This window comes from Schistocerca serialis, chromosome 8, assembly GCF_023864345.2.
Source record: "Schistocerca serialis cubense isolate TAMUIC-IGC-003099 chromosome 8, iqSchSeri2.2, whole genome shotgun sequence".
NCBI lineage: Eukaryota > Metazoa > Arthropoda > Insecta > Orthoptera > Acrididae > Schistocerca > Schistocerca serialis.
Window position 1 is genome coordinate 271,464,253 of NC_064645.1, and position 15,672 is coordinate 271,479,924.

A 15,672-nucleotide genomic window follows, 5' to 3' on the forward strand; every position below is an offset into this window, starting at 1 on the left:
GTGTCGCATTTCGCTGACGGAAAGCCAAGTTTCATGCATGTGTTAAAATAGACAAAGAGATTACTCTCAACTGCGTTTTATATGCAGATGATGTCACAATTTTAACGGAGAGAAAAAAAAAGTCACATACGAGTATGACAAAGGTACAGACAAGAAAGTAGCAAAATATGGAAACATATACGTACTTTAGAAACAAGACACAAAAAATAACACGACTGACGATTTAGAAAGTAAAGGCGGCCGATCATTAGCTACCTGATGTACCCACCTAACCTTCAGCATTCTTTTGGAACACCGTATTTCGAAAGCTTCTATTCTGTTTTTGCCCAAACTGTTTATCGTCCATGTTTCATGTCCATACATGGCTACACTGCAGACAAATAGTGTCAGAAAAGACTTCCCAAATTTGTACTCGATGTTAACAAATTTCTCTTCTTCAGAAATTCTTTTCTTACCATTGCCAGTCTAAATTTTATATTATCTCTACTTCAGCGATTATCAATTATTTTACTGCCCAAAAAGCAAAACTCATTTATTATTTTAAGTATCTTATTTCCTAATCTAACTCACTCAGTATTACCTGATTTAATTCGACTACATTCCGTTATCCTTGCTTTGCTTTCGTTGATGTTCATCTTATATCCTCCTTTCAAGACACTGTCCGTTCTTTTCAACTGTTCTTCCAAGTCCTTTGCTGTCTAGACAGAATTAAAATGTCATCTGCAAACATCAAAGTTTTTCTCTCTTCTCCATAGATTTTAATTCCTACTCCAAATTTTTCTTTTGTTTCCTTTACTGCTTGCTCAATATGCAGGTTGAATAACATCGGGGCTAGGCTACAACACTGTCACACTCCCTTCTCAATCACTGCTTCCTTTTCATGTCACTCGCTCTTATAACTGTCATCTGGTTTCTACATCTACCTCTAAGTGATTACTCCGTTATTCACAATAAAGTGCCTGGCAGAGGGTTCAATGAACCCTGTGGTTCAAATGGCTCTGAGCGCTATGCGACTTAACTTCTGAGGTCATCAGTCGCCTAGAACTTAGAACTAATTAAACCTAACTAACCTAAGGACATCACACACATCCATGCCCGAGGCACGATTCGAACCTGCGACCGTAGCGGTCGCTCGGTTCCTGACTGTAGCGCCTAGAACCGCACGGCCACTCCAGCTGGCCTCAATGAACCACCTTCAAGCTGTCTCTCTACCGTTCCACTCTCGAACGGCACGCGGGAAAAACGAGCACTTAAATTTTTCCGTGCGAGCCCTGATTTCTCTTATTTTATCGTGATGATCGTTTCTCCCTATGTAGGCGGGTGCCAACACAATGTTTTCGCAATCGGAGGAGAAAACTGGTGATTGAAATTTCATGAGAAGATCCCGTCGCAACGAAAAACGCCTTTGTTTTAATGATTGCCACTCCAATTCACGTATCATGTCTGTGACACTATCTCCCCTGTTTCGCCATAATACAAAACGAGCTACCCTTCTTTCTACTTTTTCGATGTCATCCGGCAGTCCCACCTGATGCGGATCCCACACCACACAGCAGTACTCCAGAATAGGGCGGACAAACGTAGTATAAGCAGTCTCTTTGGCAGACCTGTTGCACCTTCTTAGTGTTCTGTCAATGAATCGCAGTCTTTGGTTTGCTCTACCCACAATATTACCTGTGTGATCGTTCCAATTTAGGTTATTTGTAATTGTAATCCGTAAGTATTTAGTTGAATTTACAGCCCTCAGATTTGTGTGACTTATCGCTGATTTCTTTTAGTACTCATGTGAATAACTTCGCACTTTTCTTTATTCAGGGTCAATTGCCACATTTCGAACCATACAGATATCTTATGTAAACCATTTTGCAAGTCGTTTTGATCATCTGATGACTTTACAAGATGGTAAATGACAGCATCATCTCCAAACAATCTAAGACGGCTACTCAGATTGTCTCCTATGTCGTTAATATAGATCAGGAACAATAGGACCTATAACACTTCATTGGGGAACGCCGGATATTACTTCTGTTTTACTCGATGACTTTCCGTCTATTACTACGAACTGTGATCTTTCTGACAGGAAATCACGAATCCAGTCGCAAATTTTCCTGTAAAAAATTGTAATAGATTTTCGACAAGCTGTGGATTCGTAAACTGCCATTCTAAACTGTGACAAATTACAACTAAAAATCGCAGTTACCGAAAAATAGCATTGACCGAAAGCACTGACATCGGAAAGTAACATTTTATCTACCTCTGCTGCGCATACACCCCGCTCCGCCGCACCCCACTGTGCTTCATGTCGCCCGCCAAGGTCGGGCAGACAGGGCGCGCGCCCACACAAAGGCCAGCCAGCCAGCCCGGCTCGGCCCGCATGCCGTGCCACAGGTGGTGGACGGCAGCAGCGCCCCCTGCTCCCGTTACGCAACTGGTCCGCATTCTTCCGCAGGGCTAGGGGAGCGTTACAGGGTAGGCGACGGGGGGCCCCTTCCCGCTGTGTACAGTTTGGCTGCAACAAAAGTGACGGCCCACGGCGTAAAGCACTGCCTCGTGTTTGTGCCGCCTCCCGACTGTGCCATAAAACGGAGGCCTTCATTGTTTTGTAGTAGTACAAACAGCTCGTGGTCTTCCGGTAGCGTTCTCGCTTCCCGCGCACGGGGTCCCGGGTTCGATTCCCGGCGGGGTCAGGGATTTTCCCTGCCTCGATATGATGCCGGCACGGTAGTTCAGCGTGTTCGGTCAGACGGTTAGCCGCCCTCTGTAATAAAAAAACTGAGTTCATGGATCAACGACGAAGAAACGGGTGTCTAGCGACGTCCGCCCCGAGCAGATGCAACGAACGAAAACGAACAAAAGATGACTGGGTGTTGTTGTGCCGTCATCATCATCGTCATTCATCCCCATTACGGTCGGAGGAAGGCAATGGCAAACCACCTCTGCTAGCATCTTGCGTAGTCGGCGGTGCGTGTCTCCCGCATCGTCCCCTACGCTCCTCGGAGTATGGGACCTCATCATCACCACACACGGTGATACAAAAAGATGGACACAGTTTCCGTTGGCCGTATTTCCTGCGCCATACCATGTACTCAGATTCTGTCGAGTAAATTTGAAACACCAGCGGAAAGAACCAGGTAAGTAAATTTTTATGAAAAGCGAGAAAAGTGATTTCAACGTTTGAACTGTGATTACATCAATATGTAACATATTGGGTGCATCGAATGTGGAAATATCATTATTGGCCTCCGGAGTGTTCCCAGAATGAATAAATGAATTTCCCAAAATACAGTCAAACGTCACTTATTGTTAGTAAGGGGAAGGAAAGAGTAAGTCAAGTGAAACAGATCCAGTAATTCCATAATAATCACGGCCAAACAAATGTCCGGTTGTAATAATACGGCGATAGTACTATAGATATCACGTCTGTTTAGCTGTGGAGCAGCTGACTGAAGAACTTCACAGCACCAGGATGGAAAAACTTAATCAGGCTTTGTAAATCTGTATATTTTAGTATAGGTATTGGAAGGAGATTTAGAATAAAGGACGGGGTTGTTTGAGTTAGGTTACAGCAAACAGGAGGTAAACGCAAAGCTGTCGTGTACTTGACAAGTAAAAAATTTTGAAGTGAAACATAAGTAGGCGTGGCCAGTTCAGACAGTCCTTCCACTGGTTGTTATTGTCGTGGTGTCCTTATGACGCCAGTTTGCATTCCTCCGTGATAAGTCGTTTGATGTTTCCGCATACGGCAGTGAGTGCATTCAGATGATATAAATGTTATTGACCTGAGATTCTAAAGAACATTTTGCAGCTCACTTTGAGTTAAACAGTGCTTTCCATTTCTCGATTATCGCTGAGCACTGTCAAACGAGATTGCTTACACTTGGATGCTTCTATCATTTCCTTGAAATCTTTTGATGTTTCCATGGCAACGGACAGGCAACGTAATTTCGATCTTCTTCAGGCTATTAATTTGATTGAGAATTACATAATGCATGAAGGCAAAGAGGGTGAAGTTTTTATTCTGACCACCAGCAGAATCGCAAAATATACACGATGTCCCAAGAGGGATGGTCAGTATTCAGGGAAATGACAAATGGTTCAAATGGCTCTGAGCACTATGGGACTTAACGTCTGAGGTCATCAGTCCCCTAGAACTGGGAACTACTTAAATCTAACTAAACTAAGGACATCACACACATCCATGCCCGAGGCAGGATTCGAACCTGCGACCGTAGAGGTCACGCTGTTCCAGACTGTAGTGCCTAGAACCGCTCGGCCACCCCGGCCGGCTACGCTGGAGTGGTGCCGGCGTGTGGCACCCACTGTGGATGTCGCTGTGTTACCGTATCACGTGGCAGATACAGCATACCAAAATACTTCGAAAATAATCCTGAGTAACCTCCGAAATTTTGTCGGTGGTTTTGTATCCCACCTGGAAGGCGGCGCGTGGGGTCTGCTCCTGAAAACTGAAGGGTAGGCCGAATGTAGGAAGCAAGGAGGAGCAAGTGAGGTAGAACTCTTGGTACGGCAATTACAAGTGGTTTTACTTAACTGTGGCTGAGATGAGCACGTACATCTACATCCTACATCTACATTTATACTCCGCAAGCCACCCAACGGTGTTTGGCGGAGGGCACTTTACGTGCCACTGTCATTACCTCCCTTTCCTGTTCCAGTCGCGTATGGTTCGCGGGAAGAACGACTGCCGGAAAGCCTCCGTGGGCGCTCGAATCTCTCTAATTTTACATTCGTGGTCTCCATGGGAGGTATAAGTAGGGGGAAGCAATATATTCGATACCTCATCCAGAAACGCACCCTCTCGAAACCTGGACAGCAAGCTACACCGCGATGCAGAGCGCCTCTCTTGCAGTCTGCCACTTGAGTTTGCTGAGCATCGTCGTAACGCTATCACGCTTATCAAATAACCCTGTGACGAAACGCATAGGTGCGAAGATGTACATCAAGTTGTAAAGGCTAGCCGGCAGGTGTGACCGTGCGGTTCTAGGTGCTTCAGTCTGGAACCGCGCTGCTGCTACGGTCGCAGGTTGGAATCCTGCCTCGAGCGTGGATGTGTGTGCTGTCCTTAGGTTAGTAAGGTTAAGTAGTTCTAATTTCTCGGGGACTGATGACCTCAGCTGTTAAGTCCCATAGTGCTCAGAGCCATTTGAACCATTTTTTTTTGTACGAAGGCTAACTCTGCAGTGGCTCGCCCACTATTAAATAGAAAACAATGTTACTTGGTCGTCTGCTCAGCATCAAATGGACTGAATCTGGAGCTACGCTCGTAGAGCTGCACAGCGCCGGCTAGAGGGCGCTGTCGTCTGTGTCGGTGTCGTAGTGCCAACCTACGAACTTGCACATACGCCGTGGCATCGTAGCTATCGATACCACAGATGGAGTTCGAGGTTAGCTGATAGAACCTCATAAAAACACCCTGGATTCAAGCTATATTGTGGACTGTCGGTGCAGATAAGTAATAAACTATCATTAATAGCTCTGGCAAAAGAAGTAGTGGCCAGAGCACATGTGCGGGGAACCTGGTAATCAGATTACGCGGCCGAGTGTTGCTGGCCTGGCAGTGTGTGCAGTAAAAATTTATGATATGTAGTGGGAAAAAAGGAAGGCAGGACGAATGTGCGAGCGCGTAGCGTGATTGGCCGTGTGGCTGGACCTGGAGGAGGAGGGCTGGTAATTCGTACGTGTGTAGAGGCGTCGGCCGTCTGCGCGGCTGATTTGTGGCGCGGCGAGTGCGATTATGCGGGCCAGATTACACCTGGCGCTGGATCTGAGGCGGACCCGGAATTCGGCAGCCTCGGGCCACATGTCGTCGCCTCCGCCCGTCTGGCGCGCGGTTTTCACCGCTTACGTCGCTCCCGACTGATGTAAATTACTTATGGACCCACGTGCCTGCCGGCAGCGGTGGCCGAGCGGTTCTAGGCGCTTCAACGGAACCGCGCGCCTGCTACGGTCGCAGGTTCGAATCCTGCCTCGGGCGTGGATGTATGTGACGTCCGTAGGTTAGTTGGGTTTAAGTAGTTTCTAAGTCTAGGGGACTGATGACCTCAGATGTTGTGTCCCATAGTGCTTAGAGGCATTTGAACCCACGTGCCTGTCACGGATCGGCTTCAGTGGCACTTCCACACGGGAGGCCTAGCGTCCCTGTGTAGAGAGCTGGAGCGATTCGCTTTGCATTGAATCTTCCCATTGACCTGAGAGCCGCTTAGCTTCGTTGTCGGCTCCCTGTAGTCATGTCGAATCGCCGCTACTCGCTGTATACCAGTGGTGTTCAGGCTTTACCTTACGTGGGCTACACTGGAAGAAGGCTATTACGAGGGTCACTCCAAAAGAAATGCGCACTACTTTTGTAAAAATACAGTTTTCATTCTGCATGTGTGAAAGTTTTACAGTGTGTAGATACATCCTTCCCGCTTGTTTTCAAACTTAGTTCAACGTGTTCCCGTGAGTGGCGCCGTCACAGCATGTCTTCAAGATGGCTGCTACACTTGACGTTCGTCAGAAGCAACGTGCTGTCATAGAATTCCTGTGCTGTGAAAACGAGACAGTGGGAAACATCACTGCCGCGCGGGATTAGCCGAGCGGCTTAAGGCGCTGCAGTCATGGACTGTGCGGCTGGTCCCGGCGGAGGTTCCAGTCCTCCCTCGGGCATGTGAAAAGCAAAGAGCTTGCAGCAGAAGAGATGTGGCTGATAGTATCGAAGATGAACACGTGGTCATATCTACCAAAGTATGCGCTTTAGGGCTTTCTTACTAAACATTTTTTCCTTGTTTTGGTGTAAGAACCCTGTCCCTAAAGATTGCCTTTTTTTAAGTTGACAAACCAGAATAACTCTAAAAATAAGCGTCACACGAAAAAATGTGTAGAATCCAAAGTTGATTACTTTCGAGGGGGAAATCTGCTGGTGCTAAAGTTAGCCCACAACCCCAGCCCCCTGGGGGGGTGGGGCAAGAGACAACTTTAAAATTTCAAATTCGGACCCCCATATTTTATTGCAGAATCAGATTCTAGATAAAAAAAACTACTTACATTTTGTGTTAAACATTTGCTTTGATTCTTGGTAGTTGGCGCTGTAATTCAAGAAAATCCATGTTCTCATTTTTGCATGGAAAATGGTTACGGATAAATAAAAAATACTTATTTACTTCGTAAATTGTGATTCATTAGAACTAAAACTCTCCATCTCTCCCCGTAGGGCGGGGTTTGAGAGAGAGGAGTTAGAGTTTTACATATGTTGGCCCAAATATTAATTTTTTCCGCAGATTCGGATAAGTTTTGTTTGTTTGGTGGTCATGAGGCCACACAACTTTAAATTATCAAACAAATCATCTGACTAGCTAGCTAACTAACCAAACATCCTTACGAAGTAAATAAGTATTTTTTAGTTATCCGTAACCATTTTCCACGCAAAAGGGGGCTGGGGAGGAGGCCTAATTTTAGCACCAGCAAATGTCCCCCTCGAAAATAATCAGCTTTGGATCCTACACTTTTTTTCATGTGAACTTTATTTTTCGAGTTATTCTGGTTTATCAACTTAAAATTTACACCCTGTATATCTGCTTGTACTGATTTATATCATTTTATCTTATGTCCACGTAATTGTATATACTTGTAAAATATAATTCTGTAAGCCATACGCTAAATAAATAAAATATTTCGCTTTCGGTAGATGCTGACGTGACGCGAACAAAAATGGTTTAGGGTACAGTTTACTTATTTGCCTAGCGACTCAATCGTTTATTTTTTCAAGCATATACTGCAATTGTCAGAAGTATTTTATATGTCGCTATCCCATGACTTCTGTCACCTAAATGTATTTACTGTATGACTATGCGAAACATTTTGTGACTGACTTGCGATTAGTTCTAGAAGACGCCGACAAGAAGCGGCACTTCAACTAGACTTCAGGTCTGAGCGCCCAGGATCACCAGCAGGTCTTTTTACGTGCCTTGAGCTGCAGGAAACTGCACAGACATCCAGCTGCAAGGCCTCTCCTGAAAGGGGTGCAAGTTAAAAATTAGTTCGTTCAGGGCCATCGGTTTACACTATGCTCAATGTCGTCAGTTCTGCATTCATTTCGTATGTTATCGAATCTTCGACTAGACATCCCCGCCCGTAGTGATCTTCAGCTTTCCTTAATGTAATATAAAGAGGTAGGAAGGTAATCTTTCTCGCTCGAGCCAATCAGCTACTTGTTCCTCTTCCTTGTGGTATTCTGCTTTCGATTTTGAATTGCAGATTTTCTCAATTATCTCCTTCTCTTCTCAAAACGTGCCCAAGAAACTGAACAGGGTAAGCCAATCATAATGTGTCCTCCTCCCACGCATCACCAAGGCGCGTTTTAACGACGTGCAGAAATCTCTCTCCCTGCTCCAAATGCGTAACATCCTCTACAGACGCATTCTTACTTAATTTCAAACTTATTACTTTTTAATACTACAGAAAATGCACCGATACATTACATTTTAAAATCAGTTACACAAAATATCTTAAACTAACAATAAATATTGTTTGTCCTTCGTTCACAACCAGACCACTTCATCACAAAGCATAAACCTTATTAGCGTTCTGCTGTTAGGATACCCAGCACGGTGGCTTGCGGCAGCCACACACTAGCCACAGTTCGCTGGCGATATCGCCAACGATATATCCTAGAATCGCTCCTACGAGCCCATTACATGCAAGGAATCTTCCAAGCCTATTCACTCAGTATTTCGAAAGCCACTCCGTCGTGGATTTCTGCTATGGATAATGAACTGCTATGCTTAGTGGCAGTGGCAGTTGCTCCCCGTATGTCTAACGGGTGGGGTGGTTGTGGAGAAAAAGGGGGTGCGGGTGGGGGCGCGATACGTCATTTGCAGGCAGACCAGCGAAATAAGTATGCTGCACGTCAGCAAATGTGTGATCAGTATCTTGGTTGACAGCAATTTTTACTTATAACTGAATCAAACTGTGTGACCCTTGAAGCTACTATCTTTCACACAATGTTAAACGCCGTATAATTCCAACATGGACGATAAATAGTTTAGACAATAAGAGAACAGAACCTTTCGAAATGTGGTGCTACAGAAGAATGCTGAAGATTAGATGGGTAGATCACATAACTAATGAGGAGGTATTGAATAGAATTGGGGAGAAGAGAAATTTGTGGCACAACTTGACTAGAAGAAGAGATCGGTTCGTAGGACATGTTCTGAGGCATCAAGGGATCACAAATTTAGCATCGGAGGGCAGCGTGGAGGGTAAAAATGTTGTGACTTGGCGAGACAGCCAAGCCACTAGGAGGTAGCCGAAAGGCACGCGTTTAAGCTCACGCAGGATGGCGTGAGGTCTGGAACAGGACAAGGTCTTTATAGTAGCAAAAATAGTACGTAGCTTCTGGAATACTTAACTTTAATCCATAATTGGTGAACATCGGTCTGACGGTACATGCATCACAAGATAAATAGCAAATGATAATGGCGCCTTGCTAGGTCGTAGCAAATGACGTAGCTGAAGGCTATGCTAACTATCGTCTCGGCAAATGAGAGCGTAATTTGTCAGTGAACCATCGCTAGCAAAGTCGGCTGTACAACTGGGACGAGTGCTAGGACGTCTCTCTAGACCTGCCGTGTGGCGGCGCTCGGTCTGCAATCACTGACAGTGGCGACACGCGGGTCCGACGTATACTAACGGACCGCGGCCGATTTAAAGGCTACCACCTAGCAAGTGTGGTGTCTGGCGGTGACACCACAAAAAATCGTAGAGGATGAAGGTTGCAGTAGGTACTGGGATATGAAGAGGCTTGCACAGGATAGGGTAGCATTGAGAGCTGCATCAAACCAGTCTCAGGACTGAAGACCACAACAACAACAACAACAATTCCAACTACAATCTGTCCTACTCTGTCTTAAGTTTCTGCAAAGGACTTTCGATCTTATAAATCGGAATGGTTTGTGTCTTATCCGTAGCCACACTACGAAGAAAAGAGATGTGTTATGTTCTACTATGACTGCATTTAGGTCTATCCACATAGTGAGTAATAGAAGATCACAGAAAAAAATGATTTTTCTTGACGAAGTTTTCTGTACCAGCAAAAATGGTACATAAAAGTTGAAAATACTCAAAAGGAGCGTTTTTCATCGACAGTGTGTCGCAATAGTTCATAAACGTGAAAACAGCACATTGATCAGCCAGTTCGCACGATATTGGATGGCCGATCAGGAGGAAACTAGAATCACTTGGCTTGCAGTGGTTCACTCAGATTCCTGGATCGAGAAAGAAACGCAGTGAGAGGTCATGAAGCGGTCACAGAAAATGTCATGATTCATGACATTTCTCCATTAGAGGAAGAATGATGCACCAGAATTGGAAGATCTGGCAGATACCTTGCGACACGTGGTTGGTGTCAGCGATGCAAAACAAAGTACTGGAAATAACGACTAACATGATCCAGTGAGACACTGTGCACCAATAAATAAATAAATAAAATAAAAAATAAAAAATCTCCATTTTACAAATTATGGGAGATTCAGTGACAGAAGTGGCGGGCCAGATGCAATTCACTCGGTGTTTGTTGCGCCGCCAGACGTCGAGACACAAACGCTCGCAACTAGCAGTAAACACTAGGACTCCCATTATTTCGAAGGTGCAGGTAATACGTCTGGGCGGAACAAGGGTGTGAAGGAAATCCTTCAAGGCCGACCACTAAAAAAATCCGAAAGTTGAATACCTAAGACCAATGTGCCCAACCCGTGAGCTCCAAGAGTAAAATCTTTGAAACCTTTCAGGGGAAACTATGACCAGGTCCATGAAACAGAGAACAAAGTTTTGAATGGGCAGGGCTCAATTAGAGACGAAAGTCGGGCAGTCATGCGGTGCTACGCGAAGCGGCTCGAAAATCTGAGATTATCTTTTACGTGATAGTCGCCACTGACGTATTTGTATTATGTGAAGAAGTGACCAGATCTCTAAAGAATACAAATTTTATGCAGCCGGAGTGAAGTGTTCTAGAAAGGTTCTAAAAGAAGCTCTTGTGAATCTTTGGACTGTCGAAGGGTTTTTTGATACGCTGTTAGGGAAAACCGAAGATTATTCTAAGAACCTTAATCTGAAAGATGCAGATATCTCACGGGCAAGAAAAAAATACCGGCGGGATTAACACACGAAAACATAGTCAGTACCTGCAGAATTGTATCGTGAGCGAAGATTTAATAAATATGTGTTTGAAATTCTTGATCTCTTTCTGAACCAGACTGATTGAAGGTTCAACTAAGAGGATCTAAGCAACTATCCCTTCTTAAAAAGATACTTGTTACGTCCTCACAAACAATTCCTATCTACACACCGTTTGGAAGAGATACTTGGAGTACACACAGCGGACATTAATCTGGACAGGTTTAATGTTCAGCTCGAAATGCTGCGGACCTTTATGACTGCCGTACAACCGTTTATTACTTCCTTTATTGGAAGACAATTTATGGCTGAGCGTGGTAGTGTTAAAGAACTGCTTCATGAAGTTATTTGCCTCATTATTTTGATTATAACTTTTCCGGTATCGCCAGCGTCCTCTGAGTGGTTATTCTGAGCCTTGTGACATCTTAAAACTTCCCTCAGATCAGCCATGAGACAGTCGAGACTCACTTATCTACTCCCGAACTGTGGAATGGTAAACTTGCTTTCAGATACTATAGGTTAATTTTTTGAAATTTTTAAAAGGAACAAAATAAATGCCTTCTTCTTCCTCTTTGAAATTATGATTTTCTTTTTTCCATTAATATGCTAAGAACTCTGGTTCAAAAATGATGATGATGATAATAATAATAATAATAATAATAATAATAATAGTAATAATAGGTTTTCAATGACCGATTGTAAATCCGAACTAATATCTGTAAGTGGTCTCAGAGGAAAGAACAACGAATATCTTCCCAGGTTTGTGCAGTCTTTTTCAAAATTAAAGGAATTAAATTGTTTTCAAGGCGCAGAACGTATAAATTTGGGCCCATATTCACGACTTTTAATGTCGATGAGTCGTTCTTCTTTGCAGAATAACATAGCACTGATTGCATAACACCTTCCCGCACTATCCATATACATATTTGCTTAATGGATTTACGTCTAATTGACATTAGACCCCTTCCGTCCCCTCCCCCGCTTCCGCCCAATAACCAGTGAGCAGGTTTGGGTTTTCTCCAATTTCCCCCCTCCTCCCCCTCAAAAAGTAAAATAAAATAAAATAAAATAAAAAGAAACAAGATTGTGCGTCACTACATATGACGATTAATACTTGTAAATAATAACAGACGAAATTGAAAGTTATTAAATTTGAACGGAATCCGAACGGAATCCGAACGCTTTTCTTGGGAAATTTAGGCCATATTACAAAATACATTACAATTTTCATTGACGCCAGTTGTGTTATGTACATTTTTCTAGTCTGTTTCGCAAATACATATTGAAGTTTTTCTCTTCCTTTTGCATGTATTGGTCTTGCAATTTAACTACAAATATTTGTACAATGGCTTCGCAGTCTCGATGTGTCTGTAGAAATGTTATCGAATAGCAGCACCCATGGTTTCCTCCAGAATTATTTTTGTAAGTTGTGTGAGCGAGAGTCAGATTGTATGAAATCGCTAGGGACTTCAATATAGCTGTCGAATAGATGTACCCTAGTCATTTTAATTAAAATGCCCACTTAATATCTCTTCATTCTTTTTAGAAGTTATAATCTGTAGCAGTGCGTCTAGTTGTTTCATGAACAACCCAAAATCGTCACATGCAGCCCAGTATTTTGTGAATACGTACTTTCCAAGAATTTCTGCTTCTTCAGCACAAGCTTCAAATACTGCTTACGGCAAAATCTAAGAGAATCGGTGTTTTTAGATTTGTACTCCTTCTTTGTTTCAGTGTCAACTGCGCCTTTACTTACTTTCACTGTCAATTATCACAATGTAAAAAAAAATCTTTGAACGGTGGGACTACTACAATGCACTACATTCGTGGAAGTACCACAGTGTACCACTTGATGTGTGTGTTTTTGAACAGCATCGGTGTTTTCATTCGAAAGGCTCTATTACTCCAAATAATTAATAAAATAATGGTTTGAGACACAAAGCACTGCTCAAGGTTTAATTACGCAAAGAATTCTGTCACGACTGTAGGACAAATGTCTGCTGAGATTAGCCGTGTCGGAAATGTGGTAATTCAGGCCAAACCTCTGCCGTTATCTTATGCGACCATAGATAAAAACAGCTCTACTACTTAAAACTGCCACTAACACAATAAAATACCTCGGACTAACACTTTATCGCCGACTAACATGGAAGCCCCGTCTGCTAACTATTCAATAGTAAGCCCACAACAGACAAAAATTACTAAAACTGCTACCCTGCCGAACATGGAGATTACACCCTTCCACGATCCTGAATTGCTGGTCCGACCCATCCCGTGCTGTGCAAATGTGGCATTTAGTTCCACTCCTCCCTTCTTTCATCACGTCCTCCAGATGCTCGAACGCCATGTACTGCGCCAAGCCTTCCGGATCTGCTTATTTTCCCCCACCCGAATCCTTTGCTAACTTACAAAGTCCCCCGACCTACTGTTGTATATCGAACAGCTCCGAGTATCGTACGTTACTCGTAAACTTGGCGCTACCCACCCCCTAGATTCCCCCTGCTCACTGATTCTGGTACTCTGCCCTGCCCGTACCACCACATTTCCCCAATACTGCACCTTCACACTCCCCACATCTTCTCCCAACGAAACTTTAATCGCCTTCCCTTACCTGACCATGAAATCCGCCTTGATATATACGAAGCCTAACCGATCTAAAAGAGTCCACCCCTCCTTCCCTGGTCAGGGCTCCCTTTCCTCTCCACCCACAACCTAAGGTTTGGTGCGGAACAGCGTCCCTCTCCTCTGTCCCAAATACCTCCTCCAAATATCCACCTGCACAAACACCGTGTTACGCACTACCTCGACTGCTACATTCCCCTGAGTCCCCTTTCTCTGGCAGTCTACAACCACTCATCACTTCACACGGGTATGTGTCTATCTTAATCAGTCAACACATCGTCTTTTCACCTTTTAACATGTGCAACAATCTGTCTTTGAAATTTTGTAAAACATTTATTTTCCATTCCGTCCGTGTCAATCTTTTAAGTAATCAACAATCAGCCTCTTATTTTTTTAAATATGCGACTGACGATCTGTCTTTTTATTGTGTGAAACATTCATTTTTCGCAACCACCGTGTCCAGTTTTATAATATGTTTCAAAATAACTATCATAGGACTGAAGAACGGCGACAGCTGACAGCCATTCCCCCGCCCATATCGGGCGAGAGGATGAAATAACAATTGAAACCTCTCCGTCTCCTCTTTACCTCTTGCGTTATTGATAACCTTCCCATTTACAACAAACTATGTAACCTTTTCTTAGGATTTCTTTCTCTTGCTTAATAATAACAAATACTGGATCCCCATCTGACTGCTACATCGAACTGCGACATGAATATACTTACTCTGTTTTACTATACTCTATTAGCTGCTGGTGGGCTTTCATAATAAGTGGCTGTATTTATTATCAAATAAGACGTTATTCTTTAATTAATTTGACTGAAGTTACGTAATTCATAGTTAAACTTTTTCTTGACAACAATAAAAATTTTGCAAAGTTTTATGTTGATGGTTTTTGGGATGGATTATAATTAGAAATGCAATATTGCTGGCAAAAGTTAATTATATTCTGAATGAAATGATTTTACAAACGTTCAAATGAGACTTACTTTTTACAATAATCTTACAACTAGCAATGCGCAAACATACCTTCAGTAGTCTTGAGTTTCTCCAAAAAATTAATTCAATAATATTAGTTCCTCTTATTATAATAGTTAGCTGATGTCTCTGTACATCCGTTTATAATCTCTTGTAAATCATAGCTAGTGGCTGGCAGGCACACAGCTCCTCTCAACCTCTCGCTTCAGACCTGCTACCGACTCGCTTCACTTCTCGCTTACTACTGACTTCCTACGAACGCTAAAGTGCGGTCTCTCCTGTCTTGCCCGCTCTTTTCTTAAAATGTATCCGTACGCGGTCTCTCCCGCCCTTTTTAAAATTATATCAATGTGCGGTCTCTCTTGCCAACAATACTTTGGTGCAGACATTCCCTGCTACCACAATTATTTCCAACATGACAAATATTAATTATTCATACTTAATCCTATTAATAAAATATAAACACCTTTCATAAATTATGATTTGACAATAAACAATAGAAATATACACGTCTTACACGTTAAAGGGAAAAAAAGCTGAAACTGCCGCATTAAACTGTCTGTGGGGGAGCATTAACATCGACGCTACAGTGTAGGTTGAAACATCTCCTTAGAAAAATTTATCAGTTACTGAACGTACTCAGACATTTCTCTCTTCACTTATTCTGATCAACACTAAACTGCCACACAATATTTTTAGCGCAACGCAATCTGACTTTCAATAATCCCTACAAAAAAATGGCTCTGACTAACAATAACCTAATATACCTTTCATGGATCACCTACCTCACAAAAATCTTAGTTACTCAAACTACGGCAATACAGCGTGCGCCAATACTGCCCGCTGAATAAAAGATTCTAACTACTGAAGGCACTAACTACTGATAGGCATAGTTAGCAAATGAA

At 43.2% G+C, this 15,672-nt stretch overlaps 1 protein-coding gene across 1 annotated transcript in view; it reads left to right on the forward strand.

Moving 5' to 3' along the window:
- Positions 1 to 2,299: 2,299 nt before the first annotated feature.
- LOC126416966 (signal-induced proliferation-associated 1-like protein 2) overlaps positions 2,300 to 15,672 on the forward strand; it is a 153,460-nt gene continuing 140,087 nt past the window's right edge. Inside the window, exon 1 of the mRNA XM_050084847.1 lies at positions 2,300 to 2,424. Coding sequence (XP_049940804.1) covers positions 2,300 to 2,424 — 125 coding nt within the window. The remainder of the gene's footprint in view (positions 2,425 to 15,672) is intronic.